General features: G+C 60.1%; 1 protein-coding gene across 3 annotated transcripts in view; it reads right to left on the bottom strand.

Annotated features, from left to right (window-relative positions):
• Window positions 1-20,406, bottom strand: part of LGR6 (leucine rich repeat containing G protein-coupled receptor 6) — a 110,278-nt gene that overhangs the window by 67,017 nt on the left and 22,855 nt on the right. For all 3 annotated transcript variants that reach the window (XM_070602208.1, XM_070602207.1, XM_070602209.1), the window contains exons 2-4: window positions 17,336-17,407; window positions 14,997-15,068; window positions 7,175-7,246 (exon numbers count right to left, since the gene is read on the bottom strand). In XM_070602208.1, the coding sequence (XP_070458309.1) occupies window positions 7,175-7,246; window positions 14,997-15,068; window positions 17,336-17,407 (216 nt within the window). The remainder of the gene's footprint in view (window positions 1-7,174; window positions 7,247-14,996; window positions 15,069-17,335; window positions 17,408-20,406) is intronic.

Below are 20,406 nucleotides of genomic sequence, written 5' to 3'. Positions count from 1 at the left end.
GCTCACTGGCCACTGCTCTCGCCAAGCCCCCTCTTTCTCTCTGACTCAAGCCTCAGCTTTTCACCCCCACGCACTCTCCTGTAAGACCCAGGCTTTCTCTCCCTCCTCTGCTATCGTCCTGCCCCTTGTAGTGGGTGAATGGTGGCTCCCGAAAAGAGATGTCATTGTCCCAACTCCCAGAACTTGTGAACGGGACCTTATTGGGAAAAAGGGTCTTTGCAGGCATAATTAAGTCTCTTGAGATAAGATCACCTGGATTAACTGGGTGGGCTCTAAATCCAATGACAGGTGTCCTTATAAGAGGCCACAGAGAGACACAAAGAGAAGAGAAGTCCATGTGAAGATGGAAGGCAGAGACCGGAGTGGAGTGATGCAGCCACCAGGAATGCTAGCTGTCGACGGAAGCTGGAAGAGGCAAGGAAGGAGGAAGGAAGCCCTGGCAACACCTTGATTTAGGACTTCTGGCCTGCAGAGCTGTGAGGGAACGAACTTCTGTTAACCTACCCAGCTTGTGGGGATTTCTGTGGCAGCCCTGGGAAGCTAAGATGTGCCTTTTTTCCATGATTGGTTCTTCATCTTCAGTGCATCAGAATCCCCTGCAGTACCTGTAAACTCAGACTGATGGTCCCACCCGCAGAGTTTCTGCGCCAGCAGGTCCGGGGTGGGGCCTGAGAACGTGCTTCTCTTACAGATTCCCAGGCGATGCTGGGCTGCCGGTCCAGGGACCACACTTTGAGAGGCACTAGCCTCGAGTTTTATCCGTGACTGTCTTAGTCCATTCTCTCCCCCAAAGGCACCTTCCCCACCCCCCACGATGTCTTCCTCCTTCCCTCGGTGCCCAGGAGATCGGAGAAAACTCCCCAGTCCCACGGGCAACTGGCTCCTTCTCTTGACATCACCGGGCCTCCCACTGGGGCCTCTTGAAGACCTGCTTGAGGAGGCTGTGAGGCGAGGTGAGCCACGAGCGGGCTCTTCTGGCCTCACCGCAGAAGCCCCTCCTTAGTCCAGCCCCGGCTCCATCCCTAACCCACAGGGAATCTCGGCCGGGGCCTCCAGTCTCAGGTCTGCCCGTAAAATGGGCCATAAACGCAGGAGCTACTCCTTCCAGGGGTAAGAGAAGAGCTGTTTCTGGTGAAAAGCTCCCAGAAATGACTTCGTGCTCTTCACGAGCCCATGGTTCTGAGGCACAACCAGCCTCACGCCCTATCTCAAGGGGTCTTCGAAGGCTCTGCTCAAGGCCAAGGGTCTCTAGGGATCAATGCTGATGTTGAAGTGTGAGCAGCCCCTGGCCCCCGGCTGACCGACATTGTCCCCTTGTTATGGACTGAATGTTTGTGTGCCCCCCAGTTCCTATATTGAAACCCTACCCCCCAAGGTGATGGTATGAGGAGGTGAGGCCTTTGGGAGGTGAATAGGGTTAGACGAGGACACGAGGGTGGAGCTCTCACGAATGGGATCAGTGCCCTCACAGAAGTCAGGGGACAGCTAGCTCCCCGTCTCTGCTGTCCCCCAGGTGCGGGTACAGCAGGAAGTCCGCTGGCTGCAACTCGGAAGAGGGATCTCACCTGAACTGGACCACATCGGCGCCCTGATCTCAGACTTCCAGCCTCTAGAGCCTCTAGAGCCACTAGAAATAAATTTCTGTTGTTTGTAAGCCGCCCAGTCCACAGTCCTTTGCTACAGCAGCCTCAAGTGGGCTCCACTCCCCTGCAGAAGCCCCGGGGTCAGGGCAGGAGCAGGCAGCCCGGGACCCTCGAGCACCCCCAGCAGAGAGCACAACCCCTGGGGGCAGGTGCTCTGGAAATGCCCTGGTCCCCAGAGCCCCACCAATGGCCCATTGCCCAGGGCCCGTCACGCGCATCCAGGCCCCGCAGGATGGCCTGTGTTATGTGCGTGGACTGGGCCAGGTCACATGGGCTCTGAGTCTGGCTCTTCACCTGCTAGCTGTGTAACTTCCACCCAGTCACGTCTCCCCTCTGTGCTCGGTTTGCTCGTCTACAAAATGGGGTGATGAGACTGCTGGCAGGAAGCCCCCCACAGCAGGACTGTGAGACAGTGAGAGCAAGGCCGCAAGTGTGGAAAGCACCATCGAAGAGCTCGTTATTATTATTCTGGTCCTGAGTCTGGGGGAACGACTGTCCACTGGAGGGGGGTCAGAGATGTGGAATGAGCAGGCTGGTCTGGTCAGAAGGCCTTTGCCCTAAGCTCTCCTGGGAAGAGCCCTGATCCTGGTCCTCGCAGACCCTCAGGCACTGGGCTGGGGGGGGGGGGGTAGCCCTTTCCTCCTGGAGGAGCTGAGGCCATTTCCTCCTCATCCACCTCACAGACTCCTGGACACTGGAGCCGTTCAAGGAGGACACTCTCCAGTGCACAGAGAACAAGGACCCAGAAAGAGCAGGCACACAGCAGTTGTGAGCCGTTCTGGAACAAGCCAGCAACCCCGTGAGGAAGTCCTTGTGTCTCTATGTCATGACATCCTCTTGGGACTCCTGCCTGCCAATCACCTCATCAGACTCTCCCGTTTAGAGATGGGGAACATCAGGCTCAGAGAGGGTAGGTGACTTCCCAGGGCCACACAGCCAGTCACTGACACAGCCAGGCCTTGGATCAGGTCTCTGGACCCTAAAGCATTGTAGCTTAGATGTGGCAGAGGTTCAGAGCAGGGGCCTCCGGAATCAGAGCTAAAGGAGAACGCCCGCTTGCTTACGTCCCGCAGCCGCAGCCCGGTCTTGGGCCGGTCGCTTGCATTTCCCGGGCTTTAGTTGCCCGGTCTGTGAAGCGAGAATGGTGGGAGCTCCCTTGCAGGTCTGTGAAGCGAGAATGGTGGGAGCTCCCTTGCAGGTCTGTGAAGCGAGAATGGTGGGAGCTCCCTCGCAGGGAGTGCGGGTCAAGCGAGACATGAGATTGTGTTCAGCATTCTGCCCGGCCCCCCGCCCCCAGCCCAGCTCCTTCCCATGCACACGGGCACCTGCACATGTCCCCCCACCCTCACTTCTCCTGTCCTCGCCACGGCAGGCAGCCGGCGTGCTGGAGATGGGCGGCTCTGCTGAGAGGGTGATGGGGCCACTAACTCTGGTTTCTGCTGGGGGTCTCGCGCTGCTCCTCATTCGTTCCCCAGCTCGGTGCCCTGTGGCCTGTTTCCTGCAGCCTTCCGCAGGCCGTCCACGACTGGGCTCTTGTTCTGTCTTCTCCTTTATTCCCGCCACTGTCCTTTCTGGGACCAGCCAGCCTGAGCCTCCCGGCCCGCCTGGCCCAGTCCTGAGGTGTCTCTGAGCAGTTTTCTCTTCTCCACATTCTCCCCTGCTCGCCCTGCCTCCCCCGCCCCCGTTTCTATTTTCCCCCAGGCTCTGCTGGCTTCCCATGGTTTCTCTTGGCCTTGGCTCAAGCCTGCCGTGACATGTCTGGCACTGCCATCCTCTCCCTCCCACGTCGTCGGGGAGGGAGCAAGTGTACGCAGGGAGGGCTGCTGTGGGGCTGGGCTCTGCCCACCCAGGTGTGAAGCCAAAAGTCTTGTGTGCCATGTCCAGCTGGGTACCTGGGCCCCAGCCCCGCCGCCGACTCACCCAGACCCACTTCCGACGGCCCCAGTATCTGGACAGCTGGTGGGAAGTGGACCATGGACGGAAACTGCACTGAGCTGCCAGGGACGTATGTGCACGACCCTCCCTCTCGGAGGCGAGGAACAGCCTCCTCCAGGGACCTGAGCCCCGAGGCGGGCCTGGCCTGCTCTGGGGAGGATAGCCCGGCCCCAGGAGGGGCATGGGCAGGGAGGGGTCCCTGTACTGTACTCCCCTGATCTACTGACTTCCAACAGGAAGGAGGAGATTTCTATTGGCTGGGACTTGTCGGGTAGGAGGGGGGCCGCCCAAGGCTGGCCATCAAAAGAGGCTTCCCTTGTAGCCGTGACAGAAAGGGACAGCAGCATGGCACGGTCACCCTGCCTTCCCCAGTCCCTGGCTCTGACCCCTGTTCCCTCACTTGGCAGTGGCGGTGGCAGTTATTAAAGAGGTTTTTGTGAGGACAAAATCAGATCTATGTCAAACATCTCACGGGGCGCTGGCACACGGGGTGCTCGAAGCATTGCCATTTGCTCCCAGCCTCTCCTGTCGGCCCAGCAACTTGGGCCTGGCTTTACTGTCACGAAACTGGAGGGACCTGAACGAGAGAGGACAGAGCCTCGCCTTGAGGTCCCAGCTCCCCAGAGCTCAGGATGCAACACCTGCAAACAGAACCTCCAAGTCGGGTCATGCACACTGCTCTTCTCCCTGACACGCACACACACATGCATGCACACACACGTGCGCACACACACACCCCCCGATGTCCTAAGGGTAGAGTGACTAGCCTTCCACTTTGTCCCAGATGCTCGGCCACGCCGGCTGCAGACACCTCAAACTCAGCACGTCCAGAAGGGACCCCAGCACGGCTCCCGTCCCCGTCCCTCCCGAGAGAGGGTTTGCATTCACTTACGTCCCTACCGAACTCTTTCCACCTGCCAGGCTCCCAGGGACCGGCCTCTCCGTCCCTCCAGAGGCTGAAGCCGGAGAACTGCCTGTCCCCGTGCCTCCTGCTCTCCCTCAACCCCGCACCGGTCACCACTGCTGCCCATAATGATGACGGAGCAGCGACGAAAGGCGCCACCCTCAGTCTTTCAGGCGTATTAGCTCATTTCGCTCTGTCCTGCGGAGGGACACAGACACTGTCACCACCTGCATGCTACTAACAAAGAAACAGGAGCACAGAGGCTAGGCAACTCCCAGGCCGTACAGGTGACACACGAAGAGGCTGAGAGCTAAGCCAGAGTCCCGAGGACATGGCTTCTTGGTATTTCTAGCCTGTCCCCTTTTCCTTTTGCCCTGCGTCTGCCCTTCCCTCGACAGCTGCCACAGTCCCTTGGTTTACGAACCCCCTCACTGGCCCCCACCTCAGGCTGTCCTCTGTAACTGCTGCCAAAGTAAGTTTTCAATGGTGCAGGCTCTATCACATCGCTTTCCTGCTACAAATCCGACTATGGCTCCCCAGCGTCTTAAGCTTAAAGTCCAAACCCTTAGCAAGGCTTACGCCTACTTCTTGGGCATTATCTTGTGCTGATTTCAGATCTCTCTCCACCACTGCCCCTCCCACCAGTCCCCCAACATGCACAAGTCCAGCCAAGCTCGCCTCCTTGCAAATTCTCTAGAACCCACTCCGTTCCCTCTTATCCCCGTGTCTTTGCAGGTGCTGTTCCCTCAGCCTGAAACGCCCTTCCCTGCCTCTTCAGCTGACTGACGCTAACCCTTCAAGTTGCAACTTGGGTTTTCCCTCCCCAGCGATGCCTCAAAAATATGCGCAAAATGAACGGATGGATGACTAGTCAGCCATGTGGAGTCTCCTTCTTCAAACCCCACGCACGTTTACCACCTACTTGATCTTCACGACAGCCCTGTGAGATAGGCAGAGAAGACGACTATCCCCAACTCGATGGCAGAGAAACTGAGGCACAGAGAAGGTACAGGACTCTGTGGTCAGAGTCAGAGCCGGGATGTGATGCGAGGTTTCCACCTCCCAGCCCGGCGGCCCATCCCTGCCCTGACCCGCGGGCGGCAGGGAGCCACAGCGCTGCAGGAGAAGGTAATTACCTGCTTCTCCCCACATAGGAGCCCGACCTCTCAGAAAGTGCAAGGACAATGCCCAGTGGGGGTGACAAGACCTTCGGAACCCCTGAGCGCACAGAAGACGTGACTCAAAATTAAAAAACTTAACCTCACAATAAGTGCGAACAGTCCTGCGACAGCCCGTTTTCCGCTGTGTGGACCCCTTCGATGCTTAGGAGGCCATGTCACACTCTGCCCCCGTTCCTGGTGGCTGCCCCTGCTTTGCTGGAGCCCTGACAAACGAGTGGTGGGGCGACACGGGCTTCATGGCTTTCCATCTTCCCACGTTGGCCTCTAGGGGCATGCGGGGTTGCCACGCCCTGTTCAGGGGTGGCTCTGGGTAGGGGGACAGGAGGCGGCTGAGACCAGGGCCCAGCGTCTGTAGCGACAGAGGGCAGGAAGGGGAGAGACGAGCAGTGGTGGGGGCCGGTCTGCTACTGGGGCGAGTGGGGCAGCCGGGAGCACGGGGTGCAGACACAGACGCGGGAGGGGAGGGACAGGTTGGAAAGCCCTGAGCGTGGGTGGGCGTGCGCAGCCAGCTGGCCCCCATGGCTGGGCCTCTGTTCAAGGTGGAATGGGGCCTGAATGTGGGTCTGGGGAGGAGGCCACCCTTCCCACCTCCTTGCTCCTTCCACCCAAGGAGAATCAGGACAGTCAGAGTCGTCCGACTTCCACATCCCTGGACGGCCAGGGACCACAGCAGGACCCACAGGCCGAGGAGACCAGAGGCCTCTGTCCTGACCCGTGGAGTGCTGTGCCTCAGTGTCCCCCACTGGCTAGATATCATGCCCAGTCCCGTCTCCCAACTTTGCTTTCTCCCAAAATATCTATTTACTCTCCCATCAGAAAATGCTGAAAATTCTGAAAATTCAGTACCTGAAAATTCGGTTGGTTCAGCAGACACATATTAGGCACCTCCTAGGTTCCAGGCCCGTGATGAGCACTGTGTGGCTAAAACTCAGCGCCCAGCCCGAGGATCACACAGCCGCGCTGAGCACCTGTCCCTCCCGCCCTGGGCTCCGTCTTGCTTGCACGACGCCCCTGCTGGGCAGGATGGGAACTACAGTGCTCCTCGGAGGGACACCTCTGTCAGGGGGGCCAGTGGGCCCTAAGGAGTGGAAATGCGTCTCTGAGCCTAGCTGCCCCCCGACCAAGCCTTGGGGGCCAGCAGCACAGGTGGAGCAGAGTGCCCCTTCTGACGCTTCCCAGCCCCCGCCCCAGGCTCCATGGCAGAAAGCCAGACACCCCAGGACCGCTGCCCCGGTGGCCCCAGCTAGGGAGGTCCCATTCTCTTCCTGGGGGGCGGGGGACAGCTGCTTTGGGGCCTTCCTTCCCTGGAAAACACACACGAGTGTACACACACACACACAATGACGACAACAAAAAACCCAAAGAAACCAAAGCCTGGAGCGACACGCTGTCTGGAACATGGAGCAAGAGAGGGGGCCGCAGAGAGGAGGGAAAGCGAGGCGGGGGGCTGGACGGTGACTCAGGCCCCAGGAAGCCGGCTCCCCGGCCCGCCCGGCCCTCGAGTGACTCACAGAGACTGCAGGCTCCTCAGCTCCCCCAGCGCCTCGGCGGGCACTCCTGCCAGCTCGTTGTTCTGCAGCATCCTGTAAGGGAAGGAGGGCTTGAAGGACCCGCAGGGCTGGGGCCTCCTCCCTCGAACCTGCCCCACCCAGGCCCCTCCCTCTCGTCCCCGCTTCAGAGCCCCGGTGAGAGTCCTGGTCCAGCCCTGCCCTGTTCATGGGGGTTCAGAGGCTGTCCAGGCATTATGGTTGCACGCGGGGCTGGCAGAGGGCTCAGGAGGGCTTCTGGGGGAGGCAGGCCGGAGAGGACCATGGAGAAGAAGCAGAGAAGATGTTCTGGGAAGCAGCGGGGCCGGAAGTCAGACCACAGGCACTTCTATTGCATTTGGGCAGAAAGAACGTGGGGAGAGTAGGTTTTTCTCCCTGGGCCTCAGTTTCCCCATCTATGCAGCTGAGAGGCTGACGCTTTCTTTGGGGAAGGGGAGTATGTGCATGAGGGCAAGACCCCCCAAGGTGGCAGGACCCCGGGCAAATAGGTTTTGTGGAGTGCCTGTCTCTGGAAACAATCCTAGGCACCCCGGATCAGCGTGCCACACCACGGCAATGGCCCAGCCTCACACGACCTCACGAAGGGAGTGACACGCCAGCCGGTGGACACGATCCACTCGGCAGGCTGCTGTCCTGGAACTGGCCCAGCCACAGGTGCCCGGGATGACCCCAAATGCAGGAGACCCGGAGCAACTCGGGTTGCAGGGGAGAGGGGAAGAGAGCACAGAAGAGGAGGAGGGGGGTCTGGGGTGCCCCTCCAGGTGGCCCTGCTGACCCCAGCTGACCCCAGGCATCAGAGCGGGCCTTAGAAACTTTGAGGAAAGCACTCCAGAGCACAGGCAGTCCCCGAGGACAGCGGCCCTGGGCAAGCACCCTGACTGCCTGGTTCTAAGGCGAAGACAGAGGGAAGCCCCAGGGAGCAGCTGCCCTCTGACCCTCTCCATCTGTAGGCTCTAGACCCGGGCCCAGGAACCAGGAGAAGGGGGCACAGGCGCAGCCCTGTGGGGGTTCAGGAGATGGTGGGGGAGCAGGCAGGAAGGAAGTGGCCCTGCCCCAGGCAGAGCGAGCACAGCCCTCTCGGCCACCGGGCAGCTTCTCATCCTCATGCATCCGGGCCACGCACAGCACAGAGAGGGCCACGCACAGCACAGAGAGGGGCAATGCACAGCACAGAGAGGGCCACGCACAGCACAGAGAGGGCCACACACAGCACAGAGAGGGCCACACACAGCACAGAGAGGGCCACGCACAGCACAGAGAGGGGCCACGCACAGCACAGAGAGGGGCCACGCACAGCACAGAGAGGGCCACGCACAGCACAGAGAGGGCCACGCACAGCACAGAGAGGGCCACACACAGCACAGAGAGAGGGGCCACGGTTACAGGCCTGGGAGGGGTGAATGTGCGCTGAGTCCCGCCACGCGCCAGGCTTGCCGTTCATCCCCCTTTAAGGTGTATTGTCCATGGAGGCTCAGAGCAGACTCGCATCCTGCTCCCCACCCCTCAGGTAGCAGCACTATGCTGCGGGCGGAGTGGCTCCTTTCCCCATCTCTAGGTTTAATTACAGCAATGGCTAATGTGCCCTTAGAACCTCACATGTGTTAACTCAGACTCATGCCAGAGGCCCGGGGCCCAGAGGCCAAACACCGACCTCACGCCGCAGGGCCTCCATCATGACTCAGGACGCGCCGGGGGCCAGAGGGCGCTGGGGGCGTGTGACGCGCCTGGTTGGTTTCTGATCCTTCCAGTGACTGTCTGGGTTGGAGTCGCATCTGTCATGGCCTTTTATGGACACATGGGAATCCCAAACGTGAAGCAAAACACAGCATCAGAAGACACAGGGCTCCCGGGGGGCTGGGAGGAGCCTCGTGGAGCCCAGCCGAGGAAGGGGTGGGAGACAGAGACTCCCGGGCTGTGGAGAACTGGGGCCTCGGGGTGGGTCCTGCCTGCCCCTGCCCTGGAGCCAGGCCAGGGCCGCCTGGAGGAAGGGCCCCCGCCTGCACACAATGCGCTCCCAGAGGTCTCGGCCTCCACTGGCCCCTCACGCCAGGCTCCACACGGCCCGGAGGGACCTTCTCGAGGAAAGTCTTGCTTCACAAGTGGAATTTAGACCTGTGTCTCTCGGGCCTCCTTAAAGTGCTGCAGGCTCTGAGGTCAGACGGACCTGGGTCTGCGCCCTAAGACCAGCCTCTTTCCAGCTGTGTGACAGCGTGCCAGCTAGCGAGTCTCCATGGGTCTTGGTCTCCCCATCTGTAAACTGGGGGTAATGACAAGGTGATGACCGTCTATCTGGGTCAAACCAAACACCCCTGTGAAGCATTTACGCGGTGTCCCACACACAGGGAAGCCCCAAGAATACATCAGCTGATAGTGTTAATCATCATTGTCAATATCCAGTCTCATTTCACAACTTCCTGGGTGACCTGAGTAAGCCCCCTCCGCCCACGGGGCCTCCACTCCCTCCCTGGTCCTTTCACGGGACCAGGTGCCAGGAGACACACCAGGGTCCCTCAGCAATCCAGGACCTCTCCTGCCCTCTGCCCGGGCAGTACGTCTATCCTCGGCCATCCTGACCTCTCTCTCCTGAAGGGTGGGAACTTCCTTACTTGGGGGTCCTCAGGAGGCCGCCTGGATTCCCACCCAGACGCCTCAGGATGCTTGGAGCAAGGACACAGAGAAACGATGGTCAGGCAAGAAGGGGGGACACAGGCTGCTCGTGCCTCGCGGGGCCCACCCTCCAGGGCCCCAAGGATGCATCCAGTCACTCCACAGGAAGAACTCTGCCTCCCGGAGCATCGCCACGGATCTGCACCCCGTCCCTTCCTCAGATCCCCCTACCCTTCCCTCTGTCCAATCCTAGACCCAGAAAGACCTTTAAGGTCTCCAAACTGCACAGCAAGGATGCTCCAAGTCTCAGCATCTCCCACACAGAGGCTGCATCATCTTCACCGGGCTCTCATCTTCCTCCTAGTGTCAGGGAGCTCAGTGCCTCCCCAGACAGCTCATCCCACGCCAGACCGTCCGGTCAACAGAAAGCCCTTTCTTTCGTGAAATCGAAACCCACTAAGCTGCAGGTCAGCATGGCAGCTGGCTTCAGACCTGGCCTGTTTCCCTCCCTGGCCGGGCCTGTTTCCCAGCCATCGCTCCCTCATTGAAGTACAACTGGGTCATAGGAGCTGGCAGCACCTTAGAGGGAGCAGCCCGTGGTTTCACAAATGAGGAGCTCGAGGCACAGAGAGGGGAGGTGACCCGCCCTGAGTTACAAAACAAATTAATGGTGAAATCAAGACTAGGACCCCCGGGCCGGTGCTGCTGTGAGCACGTTTTCCTGGTTCCGCCCAGTGAGGCAGAGGCTGCTGAAATGGTGGTCCGCAAGCCTGGCTGCACGTTAGAGTCATCTGGGACGGTTTTCACGCTGCAGCCCAATTAAATCCTGGGCAGAATCTCTGGGTGGGGAATACTCGTTTCTCAAGCTCCACGATGACCCCACTGTGAGCCGTCAGTCTCGTGGAAGTCTGTCCTCGGCACCGGCCCCTCTTTGCCCCGGAAGCGTGCGCTGGGAAACAGCTCTCGGGCCCGAGAGGCGGTTAGAGGCAGGAACCACGAGCGTTACAGTCAGAAGGTTCTGGAGAGTGACCCACCAGTGGTTTCCAGGGGCCCTTCCCTTGGTGCTGTGGCGGTGCCCCGGATCATCGGGGTGGGGGGTGAGCAGAGGCTGGGCTCCTCCTATCCTCTCGTCACTGTAGCAGAGACGGCCCCCCCCCATCTGTTTTGTGTCACACCTTCTCCACAAGGTGTTTTTCTTTTAGGTTTCTGCCGCTAACAATATTGGGAAATTTATTCCAACATCCCCATTTTAAAAGTGAGAAAACCTGAGGCCCAGCGAGACGGAGTCTCAGTGTCCTCCTTGACATCTGCTCTGAGGTCTGCTGAGGTCCCGAGTGTGGCCCCAGGTCTTTCTGCTGCCACGAGACCCACTCCCGGCCTCCTGTCCCTGGACGGGATGGGGGCGGCAGGCCCTGCCCCCTGGAGACTAACGGCTCAAAGCCTTATCCAGGCAGGGAGGCACAGGGAGAGTCAAGCACCCCAAACGACTCACAGTCTCTCCTCCTCAGGTCAGTTCACTCCATCAATGCCGTGGGAGCCCTGACCCCGGGCCAGGCATGGCCACTGTCCAGCCAGGCGGAGAATGGAGACAGTCGGTGTCTACCTAAGACCCCTCAATCCAGTGTGAAGAGGGCCCTGCCGGAGGCCAGCACCGGGGGACATCCCCAGGGATGGGGCCCCGAGACACTCCCTCCCTCCCCCAGGCAGAACTTCAGCAGGGAGCGGCCCAGCCCGGGAAGCAGCCAGCGTGCCCCAGAGCACGTCTTCACCAAGAGGGCCCGGGCTGGGAGCCCCAAACCACAGACTCCCAGGGGCTCTGGGCTCAGGCCGGGAGCGGTGCCTTGGGAAATCTCCCTCCAGCCTCTTGGGGACACGGCGGGAGGCACGTCCTGGAACCGTCAGCCCCTGCTTCCCAGATCCGGGTCTGGAGAGGGGCGACTGAGGCCCAACGGGAGTTTTTCTAGATGGGACGAGGCCAAGAGGACAGGTGCAGGGGTGGGGGCAGGGGCCATGCCTGGCAAAGCTCCCTGGGAGGACAGCTGTGGGAAGGAAGCCTGTGAGGAAGAGGGGCTGCGGACACTCACACAGACACTCACTCATACACACTTTCACACGCACATGCACACACTCACACTCACTCACACACTCACACTCATGCGTGCGCACCTGCACACATGCACATTCACTTGGGCACACTCACACACTTTCACACTCACTCACACAGGGACAGATTCACACAGACGCTCACTTGCACATGCACTCCAAGACACACTCACTTGGACACACTCACACACACTTTCACACTCAGACACACACGCTCACATACACACTTTCACACACTCACTTTCACACTCATACATACACACATGTGTAAACTCAGACACAGACTTTCACACACACAGATACTTGCTCACACACAGAGACACACACACCTTCACACTCATACAGACAACACACTCACATAGACACTCTCTCACACTTTCACTCTCACACATACACTCACACACACACAAACTTGGACACAGACTTTCACACTTACTTGCACACTCACACAGACACTCGCTCAGACACAGATGCACTCACACACTTTCACGCTCACACATGCACAATCACACACTCACGCTCTCACGCACACACTCCTGGCCACGGACGCCTGCCTCTTCTCCCTCCAGCATGAGGCAGGAGCCATTTAGGGCTTCCCGCCTCCCCACGGGCCAGCTCCACCTCCAGGCTGTGGGTCAGGATGCAGGGCCTCTGGCCACAGCTGCCCCCCCAGAAAGGACACACGAAGCAGGTGCCCTCAGAGGCCCAGGCATTTTCCCACACACCCAAGAAGCACACACGGTGGCGGCTCCGATGGTGGAGCCAGGCAGGGGCCTTCACGACCCTGCACAACACACATTCCCACCAACAGGCTCCAGGAAAGGCGTGACGCTGACACTCCCTGCGGGGCCAACTGCCCCAGCCCCAGACTTCAGGGCTGACTCCCCTGGTGACTCTCCCCGTTCCAGCCTGTGGGGCTGAAGACTTGGGGACCAGCAGAGGAAGGAGAGGACCCCAAGAGTCACAATGCCCCCCGGTGAGATGGGGGGCTGGAGTGGGAAGGACAGAGGGAGGGGCTCTGCATGGTCACTAGGAGAGGACCAGAGCGGGAATCCCCTTCTTTGTCCTCTGCCTCTGGGAGGGAAGGAGGGAAGCAGAGAGTCCCGCAGGGGTGGCCAGGCCTCAGAGGACGGAAGATGCGGCTCAGATGAGAGTCCAGACCTGAGAAGACGGGAGCAGAGGACATTCTCCAGGCACAAAGGGATTGCAACGCAACGGTGGGCTTCACCGCACCGTTTTTCTTGCAGGTCTGAAAACAAGCAAGGGAGGGACACACAGCAGGACAAACGGACCTCCGATGTCAGAAAGTACCTCCTGCCAGACCAGGCAGACCCCCTGCTTGAAGCGTTGAGGAGGAGGATCCGTTCCCCAAGACCACTCAACTCATCCTGAGCTCGAGGCTCCTCAGGCCAAGAACTGACACGAAGGCTCCGGAGGTCGGGGGTCTTCCAGGATGGGGCAAAGCGGGGGTCCACGGTAGAGCTGGAGAGGACAGTGCGGCTGCCCTCGGCCCCGGCTACTGAGCCAAGGGTGCCGTTTGCAGAAGGGGGCGGGAGGGGGCGGTTTCTGTGAGGTTTTGATTCACCGCCCAATGCAGGCGGAGAAGAAGGAAGAGGCTCCAGAGGTCGCAGGACGGGACGCGAGTCTCACGTCTTCTGAAGGCCCCGCAAACGGAGTGCGCTCTTTAATCCCACCGCAGGCCCGAGCCTGCCGCTGGGCACAGACACAGCACCAAGCAGGCCACCCGCCCCGCGCCCACTTCAGATGCCTCCCCACCCCGGCCAGTGACGCGGACCAGGAGTGAGACAGACGCGAGAAGGGCAGGAAGAAGGAGACCCCAGGGGCCGGGACAGAGGGGCAGAGAGAGAGTGAGCAAAGGTCGGAGACGGAGAAGAGGAAGGCGGGAGGCACGAGGACACTGAGGCTGCAGACAGACAGGAGGACCCAAGGGCAGAGCAGAGAGTCAGGACGGAGGAGACACCAGAGATCCCTGGACTCAGAGACTCAGAGGCAGATGGAGAGAGAGGCCGAGGGTGCCAGAGATGACAACGTGGAAAAAGGAGGAAGTGCTTCCATGTGGACCACGGGCTGTTGACTGAGGGGGCAGGGCCACCGCCAGCCCATACACAGCTTTGAGGAAACCAGAAAAAGATTCTCGTTTCTCGCTGGAGGCAGACCCAAGCCAGGCACAGGACTGGATTTCAGCCTCTCCTCAACACTCAACCAGAGGGTCTTGTGCAGTAAACAACCTGCTCAACCATACAAAGAAGACCTGCAGGTCCAGTCAGGGCTGAGGGGGCAGCAGAGCTGGGGAATGGCTCCCACTTTGGGGAAGTTCCAAATGCTCATTCTATCATTCCAGGGTCAGCCCCAAGATCCCCATTTTCCTACCCCCTCAGACCCTGTGCACCCACCTCCCCCAGCTCCTTCCACCCTCGCTCATCAGAGGAACACGTGGGGTCTTGGGTGGACGAGGTGGGCCGTGGATCGGGGTGGAAGGAGATGGCATCTCTGCTTTCCCTTCTCTATAACGGGCAAGGGGCCGCTGCGTGAAATAACACAGAGTTCTCTCTAATTCCCACTTCCCTATCCTTCAAAGGTTGAAGCTGGGACAAAGAAGCCGGAAAACTGAGGAGGAGGTACGTTGACAGCGAGAAGGGGGCCTCAGTGCCACAGACACCAAGGCTGGGTCGAGAGGAAGAATGGATTCCTCTGGGGTCAAGAATCTCCAGAAACGGTCTCGTCCCTCTCTGGCCTGAGAGGTCTGAGGCTCGCTGGGTCTGCCCCTGAACTCAACCCACGAAGACCCACGCCGTGGTCCTCCCTCACATCACAAAACCCAGAGACGCTTCCCTCCCCTGCCCTGCAGGCTGTCACGCGGCTCGGGGCCGGTTAAACGCTGGCTCACAAATCAGAGCCTGGCACAGACAAGGTGAAAGCGAAGAAGCAGAAATGATGAAAATGAAAAGTGAAGAGAAGGAAACACGCAGCGTCACGCTGAGACTTGGGCCACAGGCTTCGGGGTCCCCCCTCTCCCAAGGCCGCCTCTCTGTAAAATGGGGCGACTCACGCTTACAGGATTTTCAGGCTGTGGAGACCGGAGAACGCTTGTCCCGGGATCTGTGAGAGGTGGTTCCCAGAGAGACGCCTGTGAATCGGAGAAGAGGGCGGGGATGAGGTCAGGGACCACAGGGGGCGGCCTCTCGTGGGCAGTGTCCTGGGACTCAGACAGGAGGAGGATGAGGTGACCGGTACTGTTTATCGAGATGTTTTCAGGACTTCACACCCATCATCTTGCAGTTCTAAGCACCTACTTTATCCCCAGATTCCCGATGACGAAACTGAGGCTCAGAGAGGTCTCGACACTTCCCCTAAGGGTCATAGGGCCAGGCGGTGGCAGTTTGGTGTCCTCACCAGATCTGACTAACGTGGGGCTCACGTGAGTTCCTCAGTGCCACGTCCCCTCTGCCCACCAGGGTTTCCTGCCCCAGCTCCCGGGCTGCGTCCTGCCCCGTCACCAGGGGAGGGTGGATACAGACAGGGTGTGTCTGCGTCCCCCACGCCCGAACCACACCGCTGACCCTCACTCTCAGGGGGCTCAGAGAACGGAGAGTCAGGCTCCGTCTAACACTCGGATGATAGAGCCTGTCCCCATCTGTCACGGGCGATCACCGATTCTAAACGGAGCAAATTCAACAAAATGCACTTCATGCAAACACCTGATGGAGCAGAGCTCCACTGGAGGCACTCTGGGGTCTGCAGCGTCCCCCACGACGCTGTGTCCGGGCTCGATTCTTACCGAGAGGGCCTCACAGGGAGGCTGTGCTGAAGTGCCTCAGAAGCTATTCTGTAAAGCGCTCTCTCTAGTAAGAGTGTCTTTACTGGAGTCTCATTTATTGTTTAAGAAAACAACCATGTGAAAAGACGTGACGGCATCTGAGGTCTCCAAGCGTGGGTTTTGGATGCGGCATCTGCCACGGGGGTCCTTTAGATGGGGCCGCCCCTCCCGTGGAAAGGGTGGATGAGCAGCCCTCCCTGCACCTGCCCTGGCTCCTGGGCCCGCTCCCGCCCCAGCCATGTCCCCTCCATGCGAAGGCCCCTCCGCTGAATCTCTCTCTGTCACTGCCTCCGAGAACTCCCTCCCCCGGGAAAGCTCCTGGCCGCCCTGCCTGCGTCCACCTGGCTGCCTCATGCCTCTACAGCCTCCCCTGCAGCTCGGAGGGAGCAGACAGCTCTGTTGTCTTGTTTGCCCCCGGAGCACCTCGTGGCCCCGTAAGTGCCAGGTCTGGAAAGCCCAGCCCTGGGGGTGGTGGAATGGTCACCACTGCGGAGGCAGGCTCACTGCTCCCTTGGGGAGCGCTGTCTAGGGTCCCAGTGGGGAGATCTGTTGGGGAGTCGTGGGGCCCAGAAAACAGGTGGGACTGTGAGTGTTTCCAGGGAGCCCACAGCTGGCGCAGTGTAAGCAAAGCTTGATAGGGCCCCCAGGACGGGCGGTTGTGCTAGAGCAAAAATAACAGGGCTGGGATGGAAGTCAGGGCTGGGAGCAGAGTGACCGGCCCTCTGACCCAGGGGAGGACTGATCCAGGAGCACACACGGGAGCATAAGGCCAGACTTGAGGATTCCAGGCTGAGAGCGGCTGCCCTGGGAAGGGATTAACCAGGGACACTGAGAGGAGGAGGCGAGCCTTGTGCTTGGCGCTCATAGAGAAAGGACATGTCTGAGTGGAGGGAAGGGGGTGGGCGTGCCAGGTTGGGGGACATCTGTTCACATGCAGGAGGGGAACCAGGGGTGGCCAACAGGACTGGCCTCGCTGGAGCAGAGGTGGCCAGCCAGGTCGGGGCCGGGTGAGGTAGGGTCTTAGGTGCAGATCCTTCAGGCTACGGGAGCCACGGAAGGCTCTTGAGCTGCTGAGATGCCCCCTGAAGATGTGCAGAGCACATTAGAGAGGAGGAGGGTGACCTGTTGGCTAGGAGGCTGGCGCAGCCCCTGGAGGTGGGGGGCGTCTAGGGCACAGTGGGAACAGAGAAGAAGGGATGGAGATGGGAGACATTTCAGAGAGAAAATCACCGGGACTTGGGAAGTGGCCGGTGACTGGAGACGGGGGATGAGACCAGGTCAAAGATGACCCCCAAAGAGAGGCGAGAGCCCTGACAGAAAGGGGGAGCTGCCAAGAGGAGCTGGTTTCAGGGAGGAAAGACGCTCGATCTTAGGGTTCCTGTGTGACGTGGCCCCACGCACCACCCCGAGTCCGCACCTGGGCCAGGTTTCCGCTGACACCTGCTGTCCAGAGCCCCTTTCTTTTGAGCTCCACCCTCCTCCTGGGAGCCCGGGTTCTCATTGCTATTAGAGGCCAGCTCCAGCCCAGCCCCCAGGATCCAGCCCCCGCCCCAGCTCCCCACCAAGCATCTACTCACAGCTCCTCCAGGAAGCGCAGGCGGCTGAAGAGGCCAGGCCGGAGCTCCGTGAGGTTGTTCATGCTCAGGTCTCTGCACGGAGAGAGGAGGGGAAGGAGCTGTGACTGCCCTCGCCCCATCCCGCACTGTCAGCTCCAAACCCCCGCAGAGAGCCCCAGGGTTCCCACGCACCCCATGCCACCCCGGCCTAACTCTAAGTCCAGCGGCTGCATTCTCTGTGAGAGGGAAACGGGCAGGGACGAGGCCCCCCAGGTCCACCCACACGGGTGTTCTCTCTCCCAGCGCCAACTCGTCCGGCCCTTCCCTCCCTCCACCGGACACACCTCCCCGCTATGAAGGACGCTGACCTCCCCATTGGGGGAGGAGCCAGAGAGCAAGTCCCAGAACTTCAGAGCAGGAGGGGAGAGGTCACTCCACCCCAATAACACCGCATGCTCTCTTTTTGCCAGTGGGGAAACTGAGGCACAGGGACCACTGCCATGGTCTATGGAGCAGGCTCCCCCAAGATGCATGCCCTGGTGTGATCATCCGTGGAATGGCCGCCGGGCTCAGCCTTTGATTCAACCCCCAGAGCCAGTGGGGAGCCCCTGCCTCTGAGCTCGCCCGTCTCTGGTCTGCTGGCGTCCCTGCCTCAGTTTCCTCTGCCTCTCTCCAATGGCAGGATGGCAGGACGTGACCTCTGGGCACACCACAGCAGATGTCACCTCCCCTGGTGACAGTACCCCCTCCCTGGATCCTTCCCCCCTTTCCACGTCATCTGAGAGCCCCCGTGGGTGGTTCTAGTCACTGTGCTCAGAGACGCCCCGCACACAGCATGGTCACAACAGTAACAGCTGACACTGGCAAGAGGCCTCCCCTGAGCCAGGAACCGACTGACCTTCTCCCAAATAACCCCACTGGACTCTCACAACAACCCCAAGGTAGGTTCCACTGTTATCTCCATTTTCATTCAAGAAAACAAAGAGGGAAGAACGCAGAGCTTTGGGGTCAAAAGGCCCTGAGGTCAACTCTCCCCACCTTGGGCTCTCCAAGAGAGCCCTTAAGACCTCAGGCTCTTAGCCACTAAGACCCTCGGTTTCCTCATCCATAAAAATGGGACGAATAACACTAAACTCCCAGGGTCCTTGTAAGGATTAAATGCTTACAGACTGACTAACAGATAGTACGTGCACGATAAATATTTGCTTTCTTCCTTCCACCTGTCCCTCAGTGACCTGTAGGCACATGTCCCAGCCCCACAGGCCTGTGGGGAGGTGGGCAGGGGTTGGTGCCCTAGTCTGCTGGTCTGGCTCTGTGTTGGCGTCTTCTTCTGTTTGTGCCCTGGTGAGCAGCGGTGTCTGAGACTATATGAGCGCCTGACACATTTGGGTTGCACCCTATTTCAAACTCCAACAGCTTCTTCTCGCCTCTGCCAGCTGCTCCCCGGGGAGCACCGAGGTGGCCCAGACCAGAACACCACCCTGCTGGCAGCCCCAGGCCTTCCCACGGCTTTCTCCCGCCCTAGGAATGCATGCTCGCCTCTCAACCTCAGTGTTTCCCTTGCCCCTGAGAGAGAGACGAGCGTGCTGCCGTGTGTGCTCAGACAGGCAGCCTGGCCACAGTGTGGTGGTGGGGGGCGGTGCTGGGTGGGCACTGGGAGCCCAGTCCCGTCTATAAAAAGACTGTTTAGTCTCAAACGTTCCATCCGTGATAAAGGTTGGACTCCAGATGCCATGTGCTCTGAGGAAGGAAGACCTTCCACGAGGGCTGAGCCGAGGACGTGGCACATGGGACTCATGGCTGGTTCTTGTCCACAGCCCCCTCCCTGCTCCATGTGGAGATGGACGGGCCATCCCGGCTGCCCCATCGAGGAGGGCAGAGCTGGTGTGCCGACGGCCACCGTTTAGGGAGCAGAACCAAGAGAGCTCGCTGACAGACTTCAAGTCCAAGTTTGGTTCTGGGAATGCTTTCGGGCTCCACTAGCCTAGGGTTCCGGGGGAAATGTAAAGATATGGGGGACGCTGGACAGTGGCGGGAGAAAGTACAGTGAGGCGCACAGAAGCCCAGGCCATGGGACCTGGGTGTGATGGGACGCCTCCCCCGGGGGGCCTACCCACCCTCAGCGAGGCAGGGAGGCAGGCGCGAGGTGCCACAGAAACCATTACCTCTAAATGTTTACCCCGTGCATTTCTGGACGTGTCTCCACAGGCGCGCAGCGGGAGTTCAAGGAGCACGCGGGGCTGTGACTCAGGCCTCATCACTCAGCCATGCCTCCGGGGGCCGCACCTCAGCGCTCTGATGTGGCTCCAGGCCCCCCTCCGCCCCGCCACCCGGACTCGCGGCCTCATTGTTCTCCCCTGGGGAGGAGGGGGCCAGCACCTCCAGCCTGCGCCCACATCCTGCCCAAGACAACACACAGCCCAGCTGCAGTGCCCCATCAGGGGGGTTGAGCAGGGTGGATTTCAAATGGTGGGGGGTGGGGAGCCGGCTCGGGCCTGGCCCTCTCACACAAGGAGAGCGCTGAGGCTGGTCCGCGGAAACGGGAAGGAGGAGGAGTGCATGGAGCTGGAAAGGGAGGCGCGGCGTGATTTCAAAGCTGAGACCCTCTGGCTGATGCCATAGACCCCGGAGGGCCAAGGGCCCTGCGCGGGGGAGGCCGTGCTGGAGTCTTGGGGAGAGCGTCTGAACACGGGGCTTGTCCCGGATAGTCGGTGGTGCTGAGCCATGACACTCCTGGAAGGGCAGCTGTCCTCGTCAACCAGAGAGCACAGCTCAGACACTGGGGCTGTACTGGACCTGAGGGCCGATGGTGCTCGGGGAGCCCGGGGTTGGTGGACGCTGCACGACCTCACGTGCATTCACGAGGGCCATGCACTGGGAAACACGAGCTCCGGGGTGTGCATGTCTCGTGGGGTGCTGGGCATGCCTAAGGGCACGTGTGTATCTGACGCGTGCACATCAGAGTGTTGGAGAGTTAAAAGTCAGAAACTTTCTCGAAGCATCCACTGATTAGAAAGACAGAAACCCTTCGGGGGAAATGAATGACCTCACCCAATTCTCATCCTGTTGATGGGAAAACGCTCTTTGGCTGT

The sequence above is a fragment of the Equus przewalskii genome, chromosome 31 (genome assembly GCF_037783145.1).
Source record: "Equus przewalskii isolate Varuska chromosome 31, EquPr2, whole genome shotgun sequence".
Classification (NCBI taxonomy): Eukaryota; Metazoa; Chordata; class Mammalia; order Perissodactyla; family Equidae; genus Equus; species Equus przewalskii.
The sequence above is the reverse complement of the archived record's forward strand: the minus strand, read 5'-3'. Positions and strand labels throughout refer to the sequence as shown.